The sequence below is a fragment of the Aotus nancymaae genome, unplaced genomic scaffold, assembly GCF_030222135.1.
Source record: "Aotus nancymaae isolate 86718 unplaced genomic scaffold, 86718_ANA_hifiasm-v0.15.2.pri h1tg000059l, whole genome shotgun sequence".
Classification (NCBI taxonomy): domain Eukaryota; kingdom Metazoa; phylum Chordata; class Mammalia; order Primates; family Aotidae; genus Aotus; species Aotus nancymaae.
This window is the reverse complement of record NW_026988473.1, coordinates 30779561-30797219: the sequence shown is the minus strand read 5'-3', so window position 1 is coordinate 30797219 and position 17659 is coordinate 30779561. Positions and strand designations below refer to the sequence as shown.

Below are 17659 nucleotides of genomic sequence, written 5' to 3'. Positions count from 1 at the left end.
GCAGGCTGATCACCTGAGCTCAGGAGTTAGAGACCGGCCTGGGCAACATAGGGAAACCCTGTCTCTACTAAAAATACAAAATTAGCTGGATGCAGTGGCGCAGGCCTGTAGTCTCAGCCACTCAGAAGGCAGAGGCAGGATAATTGCTTGAGCCCAGAGGGTGGAGGTTGCAGTGAGCTGGGATTGTGCCACTGCACTCCAGCCTAGGCAACAGAGCAAGACTCTCTCTGTCGTCTCTGTCTTAATCTCTTAATCTCTCTCTCTCTCTCTCTCTCTCTCTCTCTCTCTCACACACACACACACACACACACACACACACACACACCAAAAAAGGGGGGCGGGTACAGAATCCTGCCTGGAAAATCTAAAGACAAAGCATGAATGACCTTCTTTAAAAAACATATGTGCACCACTTACTAGATATCAGGCAGTGATCTCCAACAATGATCTCGTGTGGCACTTAGAACAACTTCCTCCTCCTCCTCCTCACTCCCATTTTACAGAGAAAGTGAGTACCCAGGAGAAGCATTAGTCCGAGGAGAGGCCAGTATGTGGACAGGCACAGTGTCCCAAGGGTCTGTACTCTTATCCACTGTTCTGTGCTGAGCCTCGGCAGAGAGGATGTGGTGCCATGTGGGGTTGTCATAGAGCCACATTGCAGGGTGTTTCAGCAAGCTGCTACCTGAGGGATAGGATATATCCCCAGGCTTGTGCCAGTCTTTTATCAGCTCTCAGAGGGTATCAGCTTATCCAGTCCAGACACAGAATGATTAAAAGGGCATGGGCTATGGACGGATCTGCTTTTGAACCTTCCATTTTCCTAGGGCAAGTTACTTAATTTTGGTACATCTTACTTTCCTATCTATAAAGTGGGGCTAATGTGACCTTACCCAGGATTCTGTGAAGATTAGAAACAAAGTACACAACCTGTTCAACAGATTGCCTGGTGATGGAAGGATAGGAAGTGCCTAATTTGTAAGAACTGTTTTGAATATTTACTTGTTGTAAGGCCCAGTGGAGAAAGCTCTGGGCATCTGGACAGTGATTACGAATCCCTCAGAGGCAGTTCCTGCATACGAAATGGTGGACTGGCTGAAGAAAGCTTTATCCACAAACGAGTCTGCCTTCTAGATTTAGCACACGGGGTATCTCCCTGCTTCCACAAAGTGGAAAGCAATTTTAGTAAGTGCTTAGTTCAATTAGTTTGTGTCTGGACAAAACTCTCAAGGGCTGTGCATACACAGTTGTCATCATGATTACCCACGTACATCTGGAAGGCTTGTTTTTCCAGAAGCCAGAGGCCTAAGCCTAGCTTCTGGTACAAGAACCAGGTGAAATTTCCATTCAGTAGTCTACCACCCACTACAACTTCTTAGGAAGGGGCTCGAAGTCAATGCGTTCTTCTACTGGTGTAGAAGGTCAAAGAAGGGTTGTTCACTTGTCATAGCACCTCTTTTGGTCCATGTTAGCTACCACGGCCATGAGCTCCTTCAGGGAAGCCCATGGGAAGCTCAAGCATCTACTCTACAAGCCTGGACCCAAATGTCCATCACACCCTATGGTGACATCCAAAATACTTAATAACTTAACAACTACAGCAAACCAAGATGGTTATATGTGAATCTGAGTGGGAATTCTGGCCTAGAACATTCTCTCAATTCTGCTGGTACTGAAATCAAGAACTCATTTCAAGAATTGCACCAAAGGATCCACAATGGGTAGGAAGGAAGGAACATATATCCAGAATACAACCCAATGAGTGGAACATAAGACTTTGGGGATGCATTGCAGATTCAAGATTATGCTGTTTTTCTTCACTGTTTTTTCTGTGTGATGTCTTTTATATTTTTCCTGGTTTTTGACACCCTACTGCCTACTCGCTTTTGGTTGCCATTTTCCAACCAACCATTCTGTGGGTGGGCATCATTAAAAAACTAGTGAGGAGGAGATGGTGACTGCTCTTCGAGAAAATGAGAATGTGCAGTGATTACTCTGTCATCAACTGTTTCCCAAAACTCACTATCACAAACTTGCCCAAAATACATCCACAGCCTTAACCGCAGTCTCTCCATTCCTGTAGAAATTACAACAGCCAAAGATGAAGCCTAAGGCAAGATAGATGACAGCGTGATGGAAGGAAAGAGTACACTGAGTGCCTTATCGATCTACCTGCCAGCCTGAATGGTGGGTAATAAAAATTTATTGAAAATTAGGGAAAAAAATCACTTATTCTAATTCTTCTGAAAGGCATTACTGATGTAACATATGAATAAATCCTTCCTTCCCCAGGAAAAAACTACCATCCTCCCACCAGCCAACCCTCCAAACAGCGCAAATTTAAAAATCTTGCAATTTTATTTGCATATAAAGGCCGCTAGATATAGAATATCACAATAAATTTAAAGAAACAACTGCTTTCCTAAATTTCATTAACAAGGTAACATAAAATAGAATAAAGCTCAACAGCATTTACAATGGGAAAACAGAAATGACTATTAGCGACAATATTTTGTGCTAGCAAAGATTGCATCGACACACAGTGCAAATGGGAGGGGGAGGGGAAGTAAGAAGACAATTCAGGGTATTTAAATAGAAAGGACAACTAAGCCTTATTTTAGTTAGCTTCCATTGCATCCATTTAAGTCTATACACGCCTGTAACTGTACCTAGATTTAACTCAAGCTCTTTAAGATCTTGAGTTCTGAGAAAATATGTCAGTTCCTTCCGACTTCTGATGTGCTGCTATACAGCATCCCTTTGCAGTTGTACTGTCCTTGGCAATATTAAACTCCTAACATGTCATAATACACAAAAAAATACTTATATATATAAACCCATATTGAAAAGGAGTCTGCATGTTTACTTTTTTTAACCGTATGAAATACCTGCTCTTGATAGATTCCATTTCTGTATTTTTAAAGCTAAAATAATTTAAAAGAAACAAACAAACAATGAGACCTTGTAAAACCACAATAGGAATCTCACTAGCTAAACCATCATTTAAATGATGGCCATTTTCTTCTCAATGCAGCTTTCTTTATAGTGAGAGTGTGAAGAGAAGTCTTTTCCATGCCTACTTCTGTTGAGAAGATTGCTATAAATCGGGACCACATCTGCAAAGAAGAAGCATTACCAAGAAAACAACAAAACATCAAAAATTAAAATATTTCAAACAATACTCTTAAACAGTTGTGCAAATCCGGGTTGGTTTTTAAAATACTGCCTACCTGTTTCTTATTTTTTTTTCTTTCAGCTTAAAGCGTATTAAAATAAGACTTTTATCACTTTTTAAAAGAAAGCTTGGCTGTCCTTTGGCGAACACTAACAATTTACAATGGCATGGCCTTTGAGAAAACAGAAGTCATTTTACAAATTCACAATGTTCCTCTGATTTCAAATGGATGCCCCATTTAAAATAAAATAAAATAAAGAAGAAGCACAACCTCTAGCATCATTTGTGTTCCAACAATTTACAAAAAGAACTCACAGGGTTTGGAAATAAGTAAGAGAATGTAAGTTATAATTAGAAAAATGGCAGTTTATAGACCTTCCCTTACATTCCAATAGGGCATTTAGAGCTTCAGGAACCCTGTGGGTTTGGAAGGTCAAATATAATGGGAGGGTTGGTCGGTTGAAAGCTGACTGTACACGTCGAGGCATTGATGTACGTTGTGTAACCGTCGGTCATGATGCCATAACCTGTGGGGAGAGAGTGTCACATTTACTGTAATATATACAAATGAGAGTGACGGAATGCAGGGCTGTCAGACAAGGAAAACAAACAATTTTTGTCAGTGGACAGTGAGATGAAATTCAGTAGAACCTCCTCAGATATAATGGATATAATGACTTTCAGAAGCTACTGCCTAATTTTATTCTATTTTCTTTAAATGGGAGAATCCACTCCTTCAACTAAGAATGATTGTTTTTTTTTCTTCATTTAAATGCCAAACTTGTTGAAAAAGGGCTGTAATTTCTTTACTAGGGAGAATAAAGAAAAAGCATTTTATTTCCTCCTTTTAAAATAGGATTTTCATTTCAAAGCCTTGTGTTAACTATTGAGTTCTAGGGAATAAAATGAGTAATATAAAGACAACTCTTCAGGGGCAAACACAACCAAATTCCAAGTGGGATATGGGGCGGGTGAGAGGGAAAGGATACTGCATTGGGAGTTAAGAAACACAGATGCTCAGTTTACTTATTTAGGAAATAATCTCTTAACTGCCTTTATGAAAGTTAACCACACATGATTTTTGAATTGTGTGGCTTTATTACTAAGTTCCCTTTCATTCAAAAGTGTCAGCTAGTCACATGTCCAAGTGATGTGTAGAAATGTCACCCCAGGACACTGTTTCCTCAGCTTACCTGGACACTAGATCAAGCAAAAACACATCCCATATGCAATATAAACCTTTTGTGATTTATTGGAGAAAGCAGTTTCGCCAGGTCTTTGGTATATATGTTCCTTTGATAATTTTCAATATGTTAAAATGTTTAGCATGTCTGCAAGTTTGCACATTTCCTTGAATACCTTATATTTGCCTTATAGCCTCTTCAACTAAGATTGTAATTCTATGCTGGTATCAGGCTCTTATGGCATATAAAAATATAGCTGTGAAAAAAATAAAACTACCAAGATGTATGGAAGTAACTGAAAAGGCTTTTTTTCCACATTTGCTAAAAATTTCTCCAAGTAAGCCTGTGGAGAGTTTAATGAGGGTCAATGGAAAAATCTCTTAAGAAAAGAAAAGAGGCATTTAAAATTTGCGCTGTTTGGTTCTGGGGTCATAAAGTCTTGTTATCTCTATCAAGAGGTTGGTATTTGCCCTCTTTCTGCCCTCTTCAGCTGTCTTAAGTGAATAAAAGTGAGACAAGTTTATTTAAATATGATCTCCTCTCTTTTAGGCAAGTTTATTATTTTGGGGCTTCAGTAGAATTCCCCAATTGTTTGGCTAAAGGTAATTAATGATTTTTTTAAAAAAAGATAAAATGCAAACTCATAGTCATGCTGCAGGAATTCAGACCCGTTTTCAGAATAACAGTCCCCCAGAAATGTTGCTTAGTTTAGAAATGAGGTCCCACCTCTCTGGTCTCCCCTTCAGGTGTTCCCTTCATCATACCTTAGGGCAGTGCCCTCCTCTTCAGGGAGCACAGCTCAAATCCAGGGCAGGCTGACATCCACTCTCTGGGAGCTGCACCCTGCTTTCCATCCACTCAGCTGGTACCTGCACTTGGAGCAAGCTGAAGTTTCTCTGGCCTCAGTAGGATGATTTTCAATATGCTCTTTATTACCTGCCTAACCAGGAAGCCACTGGATTTGCAGGCTTTGAAAAAGCAAACTTTGTTTTTTGCTTCCTCAGGCACAGAGCCTTAAACACCTCAACTTGACTGCAGATTCATAAATAACTCCAGAGAGCCGCTATAAGCAGGAGCTGGAGAGAATATTGTAGCTGCCCATGTAAACACGGCCACTGCACACAGCGAGTGTAACTGGGAGAGTCTGGTAGAGACAGAGATCCTCAGGCTTGCTGAAAGAGGGCTTTGTGTCTGTCCCAACGCCCAATTACCCCTGATTTGAAAAAGGCAGCTCAGAGAAAACCCAGATCCCTGAAGTTTCCTGTGAGGCTTTCGGTTCTGTGAACCTGGCTCAGCTTACCTTGAAAGGCAGAAAAATGGCAACTGGACCAGTTCCCATTTAAGAGAGATTTAATTATTCTGCTTAACCTCAGCCTGAGCTAATAGCTCTGATGATTTCTGAGAAGCCTGATATAGTTTTCTGAGGTTAGTAAGGAAATGTCTTCCTGCAAATGTGTGGGTTCCCGCCACTTCTGTTACATTATCTTTCATTGGATTTCCCAGCTATTTTTCAGAGACTACCTTGTCTTCCTGAGTCTTTGTGTTAATTCCATATGAAACACAATATTTACAGATAGGAGGGGACTATAGAGGCTTAAAATAGCTTCTAATATCCAGGCCATTTCTTCTAACTCTCTTAAGGAGAAAATGACTCCTTGTGTACCTCAGGGTTGCTCTAAAGCTGTGGTTATCGAACATTCCTCGTCAAAGCCCTGAGATTCCAGAAGCTGCTAGGGGGAGTGCTGGGTTTGCAGTAAAGTAGACCAGACAAGGTTCCTACTTTCCACTCTCCTTACAAGAGAGAAGGTCCATATAAAATATTTATCAGCTTTATATGCAGATGTTTCTCATAAGAGTTCATCTTATAAAAGGCTCCCGCTGCTAAAAAGTTTGAAAACAATGTCTCCAGTTAATCCTAGTTGTAGACTGAGATTGTGGGTAGTGACATGGCATGTTTTGAATTCTTTCTGCTGTTCTTACCTTCATGGATTCCACCAAACACGTGGAGCTTGGGCCGAACTCGCCTCTGAACTGTGTTTAACAGCTCCACACAGCCCACTCTTTGAAGCTCCTTTGGAACCCAGTCTCGGAAACCTAAGGGCAAAATGCAATCAATACACTTAATTTTCTTTCTTCAGGTAAGGTTTCATTTAGACTTTCAGGAAGCCATAACTCACAGAAGGTTTATTACATTATCTGTAATCCTAGCCTCTCCATTAAAGCTCACAATGGCTTTTAAGAAACTTTTCACTCGTCACTTCGTCTTCTTTAGGTTCTTGAATTTTTTTTTTTTTTTGCTTTCCATTTTTTTCTTCCTGTTAATTAACATTTTTTTTTTCTGTAAGAAATTTGATTTATTCAGTGATGGGTTTCAAATCTTCTTCATGAGCTCAATGACATTTATTCCCGGCAGTCCCATAATATCTCTTTCTCCCTCAATTCAGTTACTTTCTCTTTTTTATTACATCTTTCTTGTAGCAGTTTACTTCTAAGATGGTTCAAAGAAGAAGGACCAGGAGGGGCTGCCTGTAAACTGGTCACGAGATACCTGGCTCTCTTTAGATACACTAACTCTTACCCCTTGTGGTTCCTGATGACCAAAGCTTTGGAAAGCCAGGTTGTTCCTGTCGTCCTGTCCTCTCCAGCTACAGGCAACAATGTGACCTCATGGTGGCATCCAGCAAGCTGGGGCTAATTGACTACTTTTAAAGTAAAAGCCACTTAGTTCTACACTTAATGCAGAAAATCCATAAAAACTGACATCAATTATAGCAAAAGTCAGCTATCTGGATGATTATGGCCTGGAATTGGAATCCATACGCCTCAGCAGGATAGGGCATAAAAAGGCAGGTAGGATGAAAGGCTAAATCGTAATCTCTGGAAATCCATTCCACAGAGCCATTAGGTTATTTCTATTATTTAGAAATAACAGGGCAGTAAGGAACAGCTCTCTGCTTTGCTGGGCCAAACTGCAGACAGGAATGTTTAGTGTCTCTGTAAAAACACATTCGCTGGGGGGTGAGGAGTGATCAGAGAGTCTGAGAACAGATGAAAATTGGGGCCCTAGCAAAAATCTATCCAGCGTTTTCAAAACTTTTTCAATGGGGGGAAAACCTTAATCTACATTGATTGGCATATTACCTCTTGCATGTGTTTTTCCTGAAGGGGGAAAATACTTCATTTCATGTGCAAACATCTGAGAAAGCATCTTGCTCATACCATAACTGAAGTCCCATGGCACTGTGTCTCCCCTCACCAGTAGGAAAAAATTCAAGGCCAATCTCTCCACTCCCCTCTCCAAAGTTATGTTTTCACAAGAATCCCAATAGCTGTATTAACTAAGGTTCAATATTACCTTATTAAAACTTTGCTTGACCTTTTATTTGGGAAGTCCTCGATGTAGTTGTCACTCTGCTTGACCCACAGCGACTCTCTCATTTACTCCATCTTTACCATAAAGAGAGGGATGCTAGCTTCCCTACTAAGAGTTCCTGAGCTGACAGAAATCCTTGGGAGTGTAGAATTCAGACTTACTCTTATTGCCATTTGACTTGACAAAGTTTGTTCTGTTCAAATTTATATTCCAAATAATACCCCAGTCATGTAAACGTTTCTCTGCTAAAGATGTCCAAGTCCCTCAAAATAAACAGCCAAAGGGAAATCATGCTTGCACCCAATTAAACTGTTCCGGCAAAAGGATGAAGGTAGCTGTAATGATAACTCTGTAGGGTGCTCTCACTGGGTAACTCATGCTGATCGGAATATTTAGCTAGCAATTTAATGATGTTGCTACTTTAATGGTTGTAAAATAGGGAACTTAATTAATTAGGACTTGATAGAGGTTGTTGACAAGTGTAATATTTTAAAACATGGGTTGGTGTGATCTGGGGATGAGAAAAAAGCATGGGAATAGTGAGTCTGAAGTGTTTAAAAAGTCAGAAACTGCGGATCCTGTGGAAATCTATAATTCCCATGTCTGCAACAGAGCTGGCTCTTCTTCTCTTGCTTCCCTCATCACTAAAATGTGCCACTGTGGCCTCTGCTATGGTGCTCCCTTCCACTGTTTCTTTGTGAAACATGGACCGCTTCCCTTGTAAGGAAAGCAGCACCAAGTGTTTTGGAGGAGAAAATATCTACAAAGATTAAATTTGCATTAGGAAATAAATGTTAGTCTTTTAAAATTATTTTTAGGGATGACAGAGGAGGGAAGCAACATGGATATAAACCCTAAACCACAAGAAAATTTGTGGAAATTATTATATTTGTATAAAATGTGTTCCCCCTCTCTCCAAACCAAGATGATTAAGAAACTCTTTTAGCACTGCACACTGAAAAATTTGTTAAAAGGGTAGATTTCATGTTATGTGTGTGTGTGTTTTAGCCACAATTTTAAAAAGAAAGGAAAAAGAGAACACTCTTCTATTAAAAGTGGAACATCTGGATTTCCTGAGCACACCTCAGTTGTTTACAAAGGGTCCTTGCATAATGAGTACTGAGTAGATGTGGGATCAGGGTGGTAATCCTGGTTGAAGACTATTTTGTAGCTAAACCACAGATAACAAGCTCATGAAAAATTAGAAGGTAATAAGTCAAATGATTATTCTCTGACCCATAATGTGGATCACTAGTGGGTAGGCTTTGAAGCACACAGACAATTTAAATCTGGATGCAGGCTCCATGTTCCTGTAGGATGAGTATCCTTAAGTAACTTTCAGTGTAAGTTCTTACTGAAATACCTCAGCTTAAAAAAAGGGATTCTTTTCTAAAATTATCAGCTCAAATGTTAAACTTTAAAGGTCTCCCAGGTCCCAGCATTATATGGAAAAGGAAAATGAGCTTCTTTGAACAAAAATTTCCATCATTTCATTGCCATTCAAAAGCCCTGTGATTGGGAGGTCCGTGTCTTCCTTCCTTTCTCCACCCCACCCCCTTACTCCAAAGTGAATACAGTTCTAAAATAAATTACCAAGCTCAAAAGACTGTGGTGCACCATGCTCATTTGATTTTTCCCTGACTTGACTAAATCAAAAAATTTAATTTCAAGAACACCTGTAAGCCCAGCAGAACTGCTGAGTTTAATTATCATACTGAGTTTCTTTAAAGACATTGACTTTTCTTTTCGTATTCACTTTTTTTTTTTTGGAGGAAAATGATTATGTCCCTGAAGCATTATTCATTATGCCTGGAAAAAAGGCATCTGGATGACAAAGGACAACCTTTGCTTCACTTACCTAGAGGAGGTCCATGTGTCATGAGTATGTCAATGCCCTCAGGGATGAGGTTCCACTTGTCCAGCAGAGACTGACCTCTGGGTAGGTTAAAGCCCCATCCATTAAACCACGGGGTCCTTTGGGGGAGATAATGCACATGGTATCAGGCCAGCAGAGCCACGGCTCCGCTCTGCAATATTTCTCTCTCGCACATTCCCCCACGGTTTGCATTGCTCTCTTTTCTCTTTTTGATGGTTGGCCCTGGCAGCAGGATGCTTTTTTGTTGACTGCTTCAAAACCAATCCATTTGAAAGCAAGCGTGGAGCCTACGAATTGTTCCACTAGAAAGGGGCACAGGAGCCTTTACAGTGGAGACTTTCCCAGCAGGCCTCTATCAAAATCTTGACAATGCTTTGTCTTCCCCCAAATCTCAGTGCTTCCTAAGATACCCAGCCCCGATCCAAAGCATTTCCACCCTTCCTGTAGTGCCTCAGAGCTAAGAAATTCTGCAGTACTCCTTCTCCCTCCCAATCACTGTGGAACTACTTCTCCAGAAAGATTCTCACTAAAGTCCTTGGAGAAATGGATAAGGGCTCTGATACAGACACCTCCGTCCATTGAGATGGTCTGAATACCCTGAAGTGACATTTCTGAAAAAACATGGGGGCTCTGAAAAGTGAGAAGGAACACAGTGAACAAAAAGTAAACGTAGAACTTTTCTCCTGCCACCAAACGGAAGATTTGGGGACATCTTTGGTCACTCTGGAATCCACTCTCCTGACAATGAACATGAGCCTTTTACCATCACAGGAACTTCTGCTCTAGGAATGAGTTTTTGAGACTAATGTTCCATGTAAAAGGGAATGGAGTCTTTGTCCATCCATTGAGCATTTCTAATTGGTGTTAAAAATGTCTCTACCATTTAAAATACAGGTAATGGAAGACTGATCAATTTCTCTCTGCAAATACTATAGTCTAAATCACATTAGAAGTAAGCAGTTCCCAGTGTTATCGTATTTCCAAACATCTAGATCTTATCAGTATTCTTTAAAACTGTTCTCTTTTGTTTGTGAGTAAATTCCAATTTGCCAAGGCATACTTGTAAAAGACAAGTTGATCAATTTTCTGGCCAAGTCCAACTTTCCTTTTCAGCTTAACCTGCCCCTTCCATGACAAACGAAAGAGGTAAGCCTGGGTATAAAGTGACCCTAACCTTGTCCGTCACAACTAATCAAATGGATTAAAGCCAGTCACTGGCCAGACTAAGCAGATTCTTTCAAGAATTTGAACTTAGAAACACTGACACAGCATTCATTTGGTGGTGGACATGTATAGTCAAGCCCAGAGGGAGAAGAATGGTCATTAAAAGCATGCGAAAATCTGTGTTATAGGTGCAAACCTCAGTTCACACTGAGATGGTGGAGAAAGTTCCAGAGAGAAGAGGCTGTGTGGCCTTAGCAAGAAAAGACGAAACTAGGAAAGTATCAGACTTGCTTCCTCACCACTTTCCAAGTCCTTAAGCCATGCCGAAGGTGCTTACTTATAATAAAAATATGAATATGAGAATAATACTTATTATAGCTATTATTTAATGCTTTTTCTGTGTCAAGGTACCATTCTAAGCACTTCATTTGTATTAACTCATTTAAGCCTCACAACAGACTCATGAGGTGGGCACTATCATCTCTACTTTACAATGAGGAAACTGAGGCACAGAGAGGTTAGGTAAACACTATATAAACTTGGATATAAACCCAGGCAGTCTGCTTCCAAAATCAATGTTTACTACCATGCAATTCCTCTTCTTATATACTATCTGAATTAATTTACTCCTTGCTCTGAGTGAGACTCTTCTGTATCAAGTTTGGACATCTTGTTGCTTGAAGCCTAATGAGCTCTGAACTGGAATAATATATCAATTTCATGGTTCTCAAATCCAGTAATAACATGGTGGAGTGAACACCTATTGCTTTTTCCTGTTCAGATCTTTCCCCCTTGTTTTGGTGACAACTTGTGAGTTTCCTCTCCCTTTCCCACTCAATACATGTGCTTCTGGTAAGACTGATTCCATCCCTGCTCTAGAATGAGGCTTAGCAATATATATATGACCCAAGTTAGGTCAATGAGAGTCACCCTCAGGCTTTGGCTGGTGCTATCTAAGAAGAGCTCATGGCTCTCTCTCTGGAATCCTGAGTTTTAAGACCCATGTGAGCCCAGAATTGCCTGAGAGCTATTTTATCTGTCCTATAGATAGCCCCAGCTTGAGAAACCATCACAAAGAAACCCATAGCAAAAGAAAGAGTGCTCTAATGATATTGTTGGACATGTGAACCAACCGAACTTGAAGCCAATTGAACTTTTCCTTCTAAAAGTCAATAAAATCTTGTTCTTTTTATTAACTTTTGTTAGGTCCTGTTTCTTGAAACTTAAAACATCCTAATATATACAGTTGTTGTATGTACCTGAGATCAGCAATAATGCCTCCTCCACTCCTAGATGTCCACATCCTAATATCTGGAACCTGTGAATGTTACTGTACATGGCAAAGGGAAATTAAGGTCACTGATGGAATTCAGCTGACCTGAAAATAGGAAGATTATCCAGGATAATCTAGGTCAGCCCAATGTAACCCCAAGAGTCCCTAAAAGTGGAGGAGGGAGGTGGAAAAGAAGACCAAAGTGATGCAATGTGAGAAGGACTCAACCTGCTATTGATGGCTTTGAAGACAAAAGAAGGAGACCAGGAGGCAAGGAAAGTGGGCAACCAGTAGAAACCGGAAAAGTTAAGAAAAACCCAGATCTTCCTATAGAGCCTCAAAAAAAAAAAAAAGCCAAAACACAATACAGCACTGCTGACACCTGGATTTTAGTACAGTGAGACCCGCGTCAGACTTTTGATCAACGTATTTGGAAGATAAATATGTGTTGTTAAGAAGCCACTAAAGTTGTTGTGACTTGTTAGAGAAGGAATAGAAAATTGATACAGTACCTAAAATGTCTGAGCTGGCTATAAAATGCAGGGACCAGGAGTGGCCCCAGGCCTCAGCTGACATTTGGCACATGCTCAGTCAACACAGCCCATCCCAGCCACACTGCCTTGCTCAGCTAGATACAATGCTTTTAGAGAGGAGAAGGCAGTGTTCTCTCTCTTCAATTTGCTTGGGAGGCACCTGGCATTGGAGTTCTGGGGATAATGCCAGGTATTCCCTTTTAAGAGTTTGATGAATCGGTCTTTCTCTTTCTTGTCCTCTAAGATTCCCCACCTTCAGGTTCTTAAACATTTTTATTGGAGTCTCAAATAGAGCTTTTCTAGTTTGGGATGCCCATCCTTCCCCTTCATCTTACAGTGACTCTCTTCTAAGGTTTGTCTTAAAAGTAAAAACAAAACAAAAAGGCAACTTTGAAACCCAATGAAAACTCAGTGAGCATTTTGGACAAAGAGAGACAGAGAAAAATAAGCAAAAACATCTGTTTTGCTAGATTTTGAAAGCAAGCTTCTGGGCCTATGGTTCTCATCTGTATGTCTGATAAAGAAGGGTTTTAACAAGTCCCAAGCACACTCCAGTAGTTGGTACAACAAGGGGATCTGATTTCGCTGTCAGCGTCTTTTGGAGGACAGTCAACCTCTGAACCCACAGGACACCCAGGGCCTTCCAGAGGCAAAGGAACAGCACTTAATTTTTTTAGTCTTTGCAGTTTTCCCTTACAGAATTTTCTCTTAAAATCACACAGCCATATTCCCCCAGGAAATCCTCAGTTTTATAAGTGCTCTGTAAAAGATAAGACAAACCCATGGTCCATATTTATAGAGACCCTGAATTTCATTTGGTTAATGTTAAGCTTGTGACAAAATCCAGAAGTTTCCAAATTAAGGGTGAAGTTTAAAAATGTCTGGCTTTTATTTTAACTCAGATCTGTATGTGTATGTGAAGGAGAACAGTTATATTCCAGGAAAAAAAAAAAAAAAAAAAAAAAACACGTATCATGTCCTTGATGTGCGTTTATATAGAGCTTTTACATAAATTACCGGATTTAGTTCTTTGCAGCAATTTTTAAGCTAGGTATTATCAGCTCTATTTTTAGTTAAAAACCTGAACATCAGTGATATCAAGTAACTTGTCCATGTTCCCAGAACCAGTAAGTAGTAGAGCCAAGATCTGAACTCAGGTCTGCAGGCTCCAAAGCCTGGGCTCTTCCCTTGCACAGTGCCAACCAAAATCATCCAGCCCAATTCCAGTTTTTGCTCTCACACATGTAAAGTAAAAATAAGCCTGCTCCACGCAGTCTCTTAGTCTGTGTACTGTACAACTCCAAGATGTGCCATGGAATTGTGCGACTGAGGTGGCCCTTAGTAAAAATATAGCATGATATGGCCCTTCTGGGGGCTTTCCAGTCCTCTAAATCCTCTAGGTAAGACAGTGCCACAAGTCAGTGGCAGGCGATGGGAAAAGCAGCCCACTGATGGATTCCAGAATTATTCCAGCATAGCATAACAAATGGGGCATACAAAAGGGAGGAGATGTGTGTGCTAATTCTCATGCTGAAATTAATTCATTGACTCACTTGAATCTTAGGTTAGCAAAAGCTCCTCGCTGGTTCAGTTTCCTTATCTAAGAAATGAATGAGTAGGTGGACTCAGTTACTGGATTTCAAGATTGCTTTTAGGTTGTAGAAATCTTATGCAGAAGTGCAATGTACAAAGCAGGCAAATGCGAAGGTGGGAACTGGGAAGAAGGGACTTGGAGCCTGCTCACTCAGCTGCCTTCTCCTTTTCAACCTGCACCCCTGAGCACAGCTGGCCAAAGCCTGGCACTTGATGATATTTCCATGATCTAAAAATCTTGATATTTTATAATTCTGTGCAGATTACCCATGTTCTGAGTAATTGCAATGAATTGCTCTCAGTGAATTACCTAAAATGCTTATGAAGGACCAAGTCCAGTGTGAGAGAAATATAGAGAGCAGAGACTGAATGTGTCAGTACCAATGAATAATGCTTTATCCAGTTGAGTTTCAACCTGAAACATGAAACCCCAGCAGTGAGCCCATCAGGGGTTCACTGGAAAATATGTGCACAGCCAACCTCCAGAGCCCCACAATGGGTTTTGTTGTGTAGCAATGGGGGGCAAGGGGGGAAAGGAGGAGGGGGAATCCAAGGGAACAATGTCTATTGCCTCAGCCAAAGGACTTAATAATTAGCTGTGACTAACAAATACCACATAGGAACCAACTTTTAAGAAAATGTCCCACAAAGCACCCTATTGCCAGTGGGCCAATTTGAGCCTGCAACCTATCCCCGCCTAGGGAGGGATTAGAAAACTAGAAGGAAGGGGAGCAACTCCATCTGCCTGAAGTCACTGGACCAAAGACTCAGATGGATGGACGCTGAGGATGCTTTCAAGGCACCCTCCCCCTTCCTCTTGAAATTGCAAGCACTTGGCCTCCCTAGGCTGAAATTCCAGGGGCAGGGGCTAAGGGAGTTAACACCAGCAGAACTTACTCCAAACAATGTCAATACAAAACAGGTTTTCTATATGGAAGCAAGTTAAGATGAAATCGCTGCAAAGGTCATCTGTGTTTGCAGTACACAGTACCGTGGTCCAGGCAGAAGGGAGCTGCCAAGCCATAAATCCAGGGAGGCTTGGACAGGTGAATAGCTATTTACTTCCCCACAAACTTCAGTGGGGGCTGGGTGCATCCTAGTAACGCAGGATTTGGAAACAGGAAGTTGGTGCCTGTTATCATCAGGAGGGCTACTCAGGATCACAGCCCTGGTGTTGCAGATGAACGTCCACAAATTTTCAATGGACAGACAGGTCCTGAGCTCACTGCATCACGAAGACTTGGGTTCTTATTACTATGGTCTCCTGGGCACCTTCTGCAGGGATTATGGCTTGGAAGCCTTGGGGCAGCTCTGCTGGGATTTGGCACAGAAGCTGTGAAGGGGAAAGTATAAAGATCACATAGCACCCAGACTTCAGGGGCTGGCTGGCTGGCTGGCTGTGCCACTTAGTGTAATGAGGACCTGCAGGCTCTTTAAAAGTTAGCCATTCTTATTTTGAAGGCAGTGATTAAGAGAATGGATTATGGAGTCAAGTAGACCCATGTTCAAGTTCCAGTCTGGCTAATTTTTGGCTCCTCTGGACTTCAGTTTTTACAAATAAAAACAAACTGTTAGCCCATGTGAATAAAGTGAGTGAACTTATATAAAATTTTTGGCACAGAAAGTTAATGTTCAGCTTTTAATTTACATATGATATATATTAACACATACATGTATGTGTGCATATATGTATATATACATATACATGTGCGCACATACATGTATATATGTACACACACATACATGTATGTGTTAATATATATTGCTCACATTTTTTTCCTTCCTAGAATTTCCCAAACAATGGCTCATCAAATCATAGATCCTCCTGCTCAAGACTTTTGAAAAGTCCCCAGTGAATAGGCAGGTATTACTATGGCTAGACAGAACCTGATTTCTTCTGGCTGATTACTTATTAAAAGGCACTTCCTCAGTTCACTTTTGAGTGGAAGTTTTTCAGAAAGGCATTCGCTCACTCGCTCACTTGCTCACTCTCACTGGCTCAGTCTTGCATAGACAATCCTGTGGAATGCAAGAGCACAGGGCAAAACGGTTAGTCAAGGCTGCTTAGCCAGCTAGTACAGGTGGTTAGATTTTGACGAGATCTTAAATTGGGGAAGTTCAGTCAAGGGTTACTTTGGGTCCTTGGAATATTTATAATAGGGGGCACAGAGAGGTTCACCGGAGGAATTGACAAGCTACTAATTAATGCCATCACTGCTTCCTGGCACCTCCATTAAGCAAAACTCAGAAACCAGGAGCCAATTTTCACATACACTTTCTTTTCTAAATGGTAGCCCTTCTGAATTGCAACCTTCTTCATGCCTGGCACTCCCAGCCACCATCGGCCCCTCTCCAACTGCACGTCACACCAGGTCCAAGAGAAGCTAATTTAACCACCGCTGGTTAAAATCATACTGCACTTCACAGCGCCTTTCACATGCCATGAAGCTGTCATGATAATTCTTGATCTCTAGCTCACCTGACAGCTCAGCCCTCCCTTGACTGCAAAGCTTCCCCGTCAGTTAGAAATAGCAGTTTCCCTGGCACCAGATGTGTCATCCTGAATATCCAGATGAAAGGCAGACACCTGGCCCCTGCTCCCTCCCCTCCCTGCCTTATTTTCCCTTCTTAGCTCTGGATTTTGTTTAAGAAGGCAGTGTACCACCCCACCTCCAACTCCTAAGTCCCTCCTCTGGGCAGCCTGGAAGTTCCTCTTCTGCACAATTAAAACGATGTCTTGGATTAGCCCACAGAGCCACTTCACACCTTGTGCAGCAAAGAGACACACACACCAATTGACATCGCTAGGAGAGGAAAGGAAAACTTAACACCGAGGCAAGATTTCCACCCCTGTGCAGCTGCTTGTGAAGCCTGGCTAGCCCGAACCACTGGCCCAGCTGCTTCCAAAGGGCAGTGCTGGCTTCTCTCTCACCAGCTGTCTGGTCCCATTTCTTCACTACGACTTTGTAGCTTGGTCTTTCCTTATGAGGTCCTTGGGATGAAAAGAGATACTGTTTTGATAAAGGGCAGGCCTGGGTGCATAATGTGGTCTGTGTGTCATGGGCAGGAAAGGAACAAATTGTGCCTGAGGTGGTCACCTGAGCCCCATGAGCTACTCACGGGGGCTTTTTAAACCCAGACAGCCCACGCGGACATCTTTACAAACACACCCGCTGTGTCCCCTTTTTGTAACTAATAAAGAACAAGTGTCAGAATTAAGCCTCTGTTACCGATTTTCTTTTCCCCTGCTGGAAAGGAGGTGGTGTAAGCAGAGCTTGCTGTAGAAACCAAGAAACAAAAGACATCATGACCAGTTTTCTAACTTAGTGTGCTCTGAATTATTAACAATAATCTTACAGTGTCTGCCCAGCCCTCTTAAGCATACCTGCCTTTAATCTTGTAAACAAGTTCATAGCAGGAAGAAGAGTGTTTTCAATCTGTTTCCTTCTACATGGCTGTAAGGGACACAATGCCCATCCATCATGCAAAGA

At 41.3% G+C, this 17659-nt stretch overlaps 1 protein-coding gene across 4 annotated transcripts in view; it reads right to left on the bottom strand.

Moving 5' to 3' along the window:
* Positions 1 to 2336: 2336 nt before the first annotated feature.
* MPPED2 (metallophosphoesterase domain containing 2) overlaps positions 2337 to 17659 on the bottom strand; it is a 176594-nt gene continuing 161271 nt past the window's right edge. For all 4 annotated transcript variants that reach the window (XM_064365070.1, XM_012452261.2, XM_012452259.2 and 1 more), the window contains 3 exons: positions 9588 to 9703; positions 6337 to 6450; positions 2337 to 3699 (listed from right to left, as the gene is read on the bottom strand). In XM_064365070.1, coding sequence (XP_064221140.1) covers positions 3581 to 3699; positions 6337 to 6450; positions 9588 to 9703 — 349 coding nt within the window. In that variant the 3' untranslated portion in view covers positions 2337 to 3580. The remainder of the gene's footprint in view (positions 3700 to 6336; positions 6451 to 9587; positions 9704 to 17659) is intronic.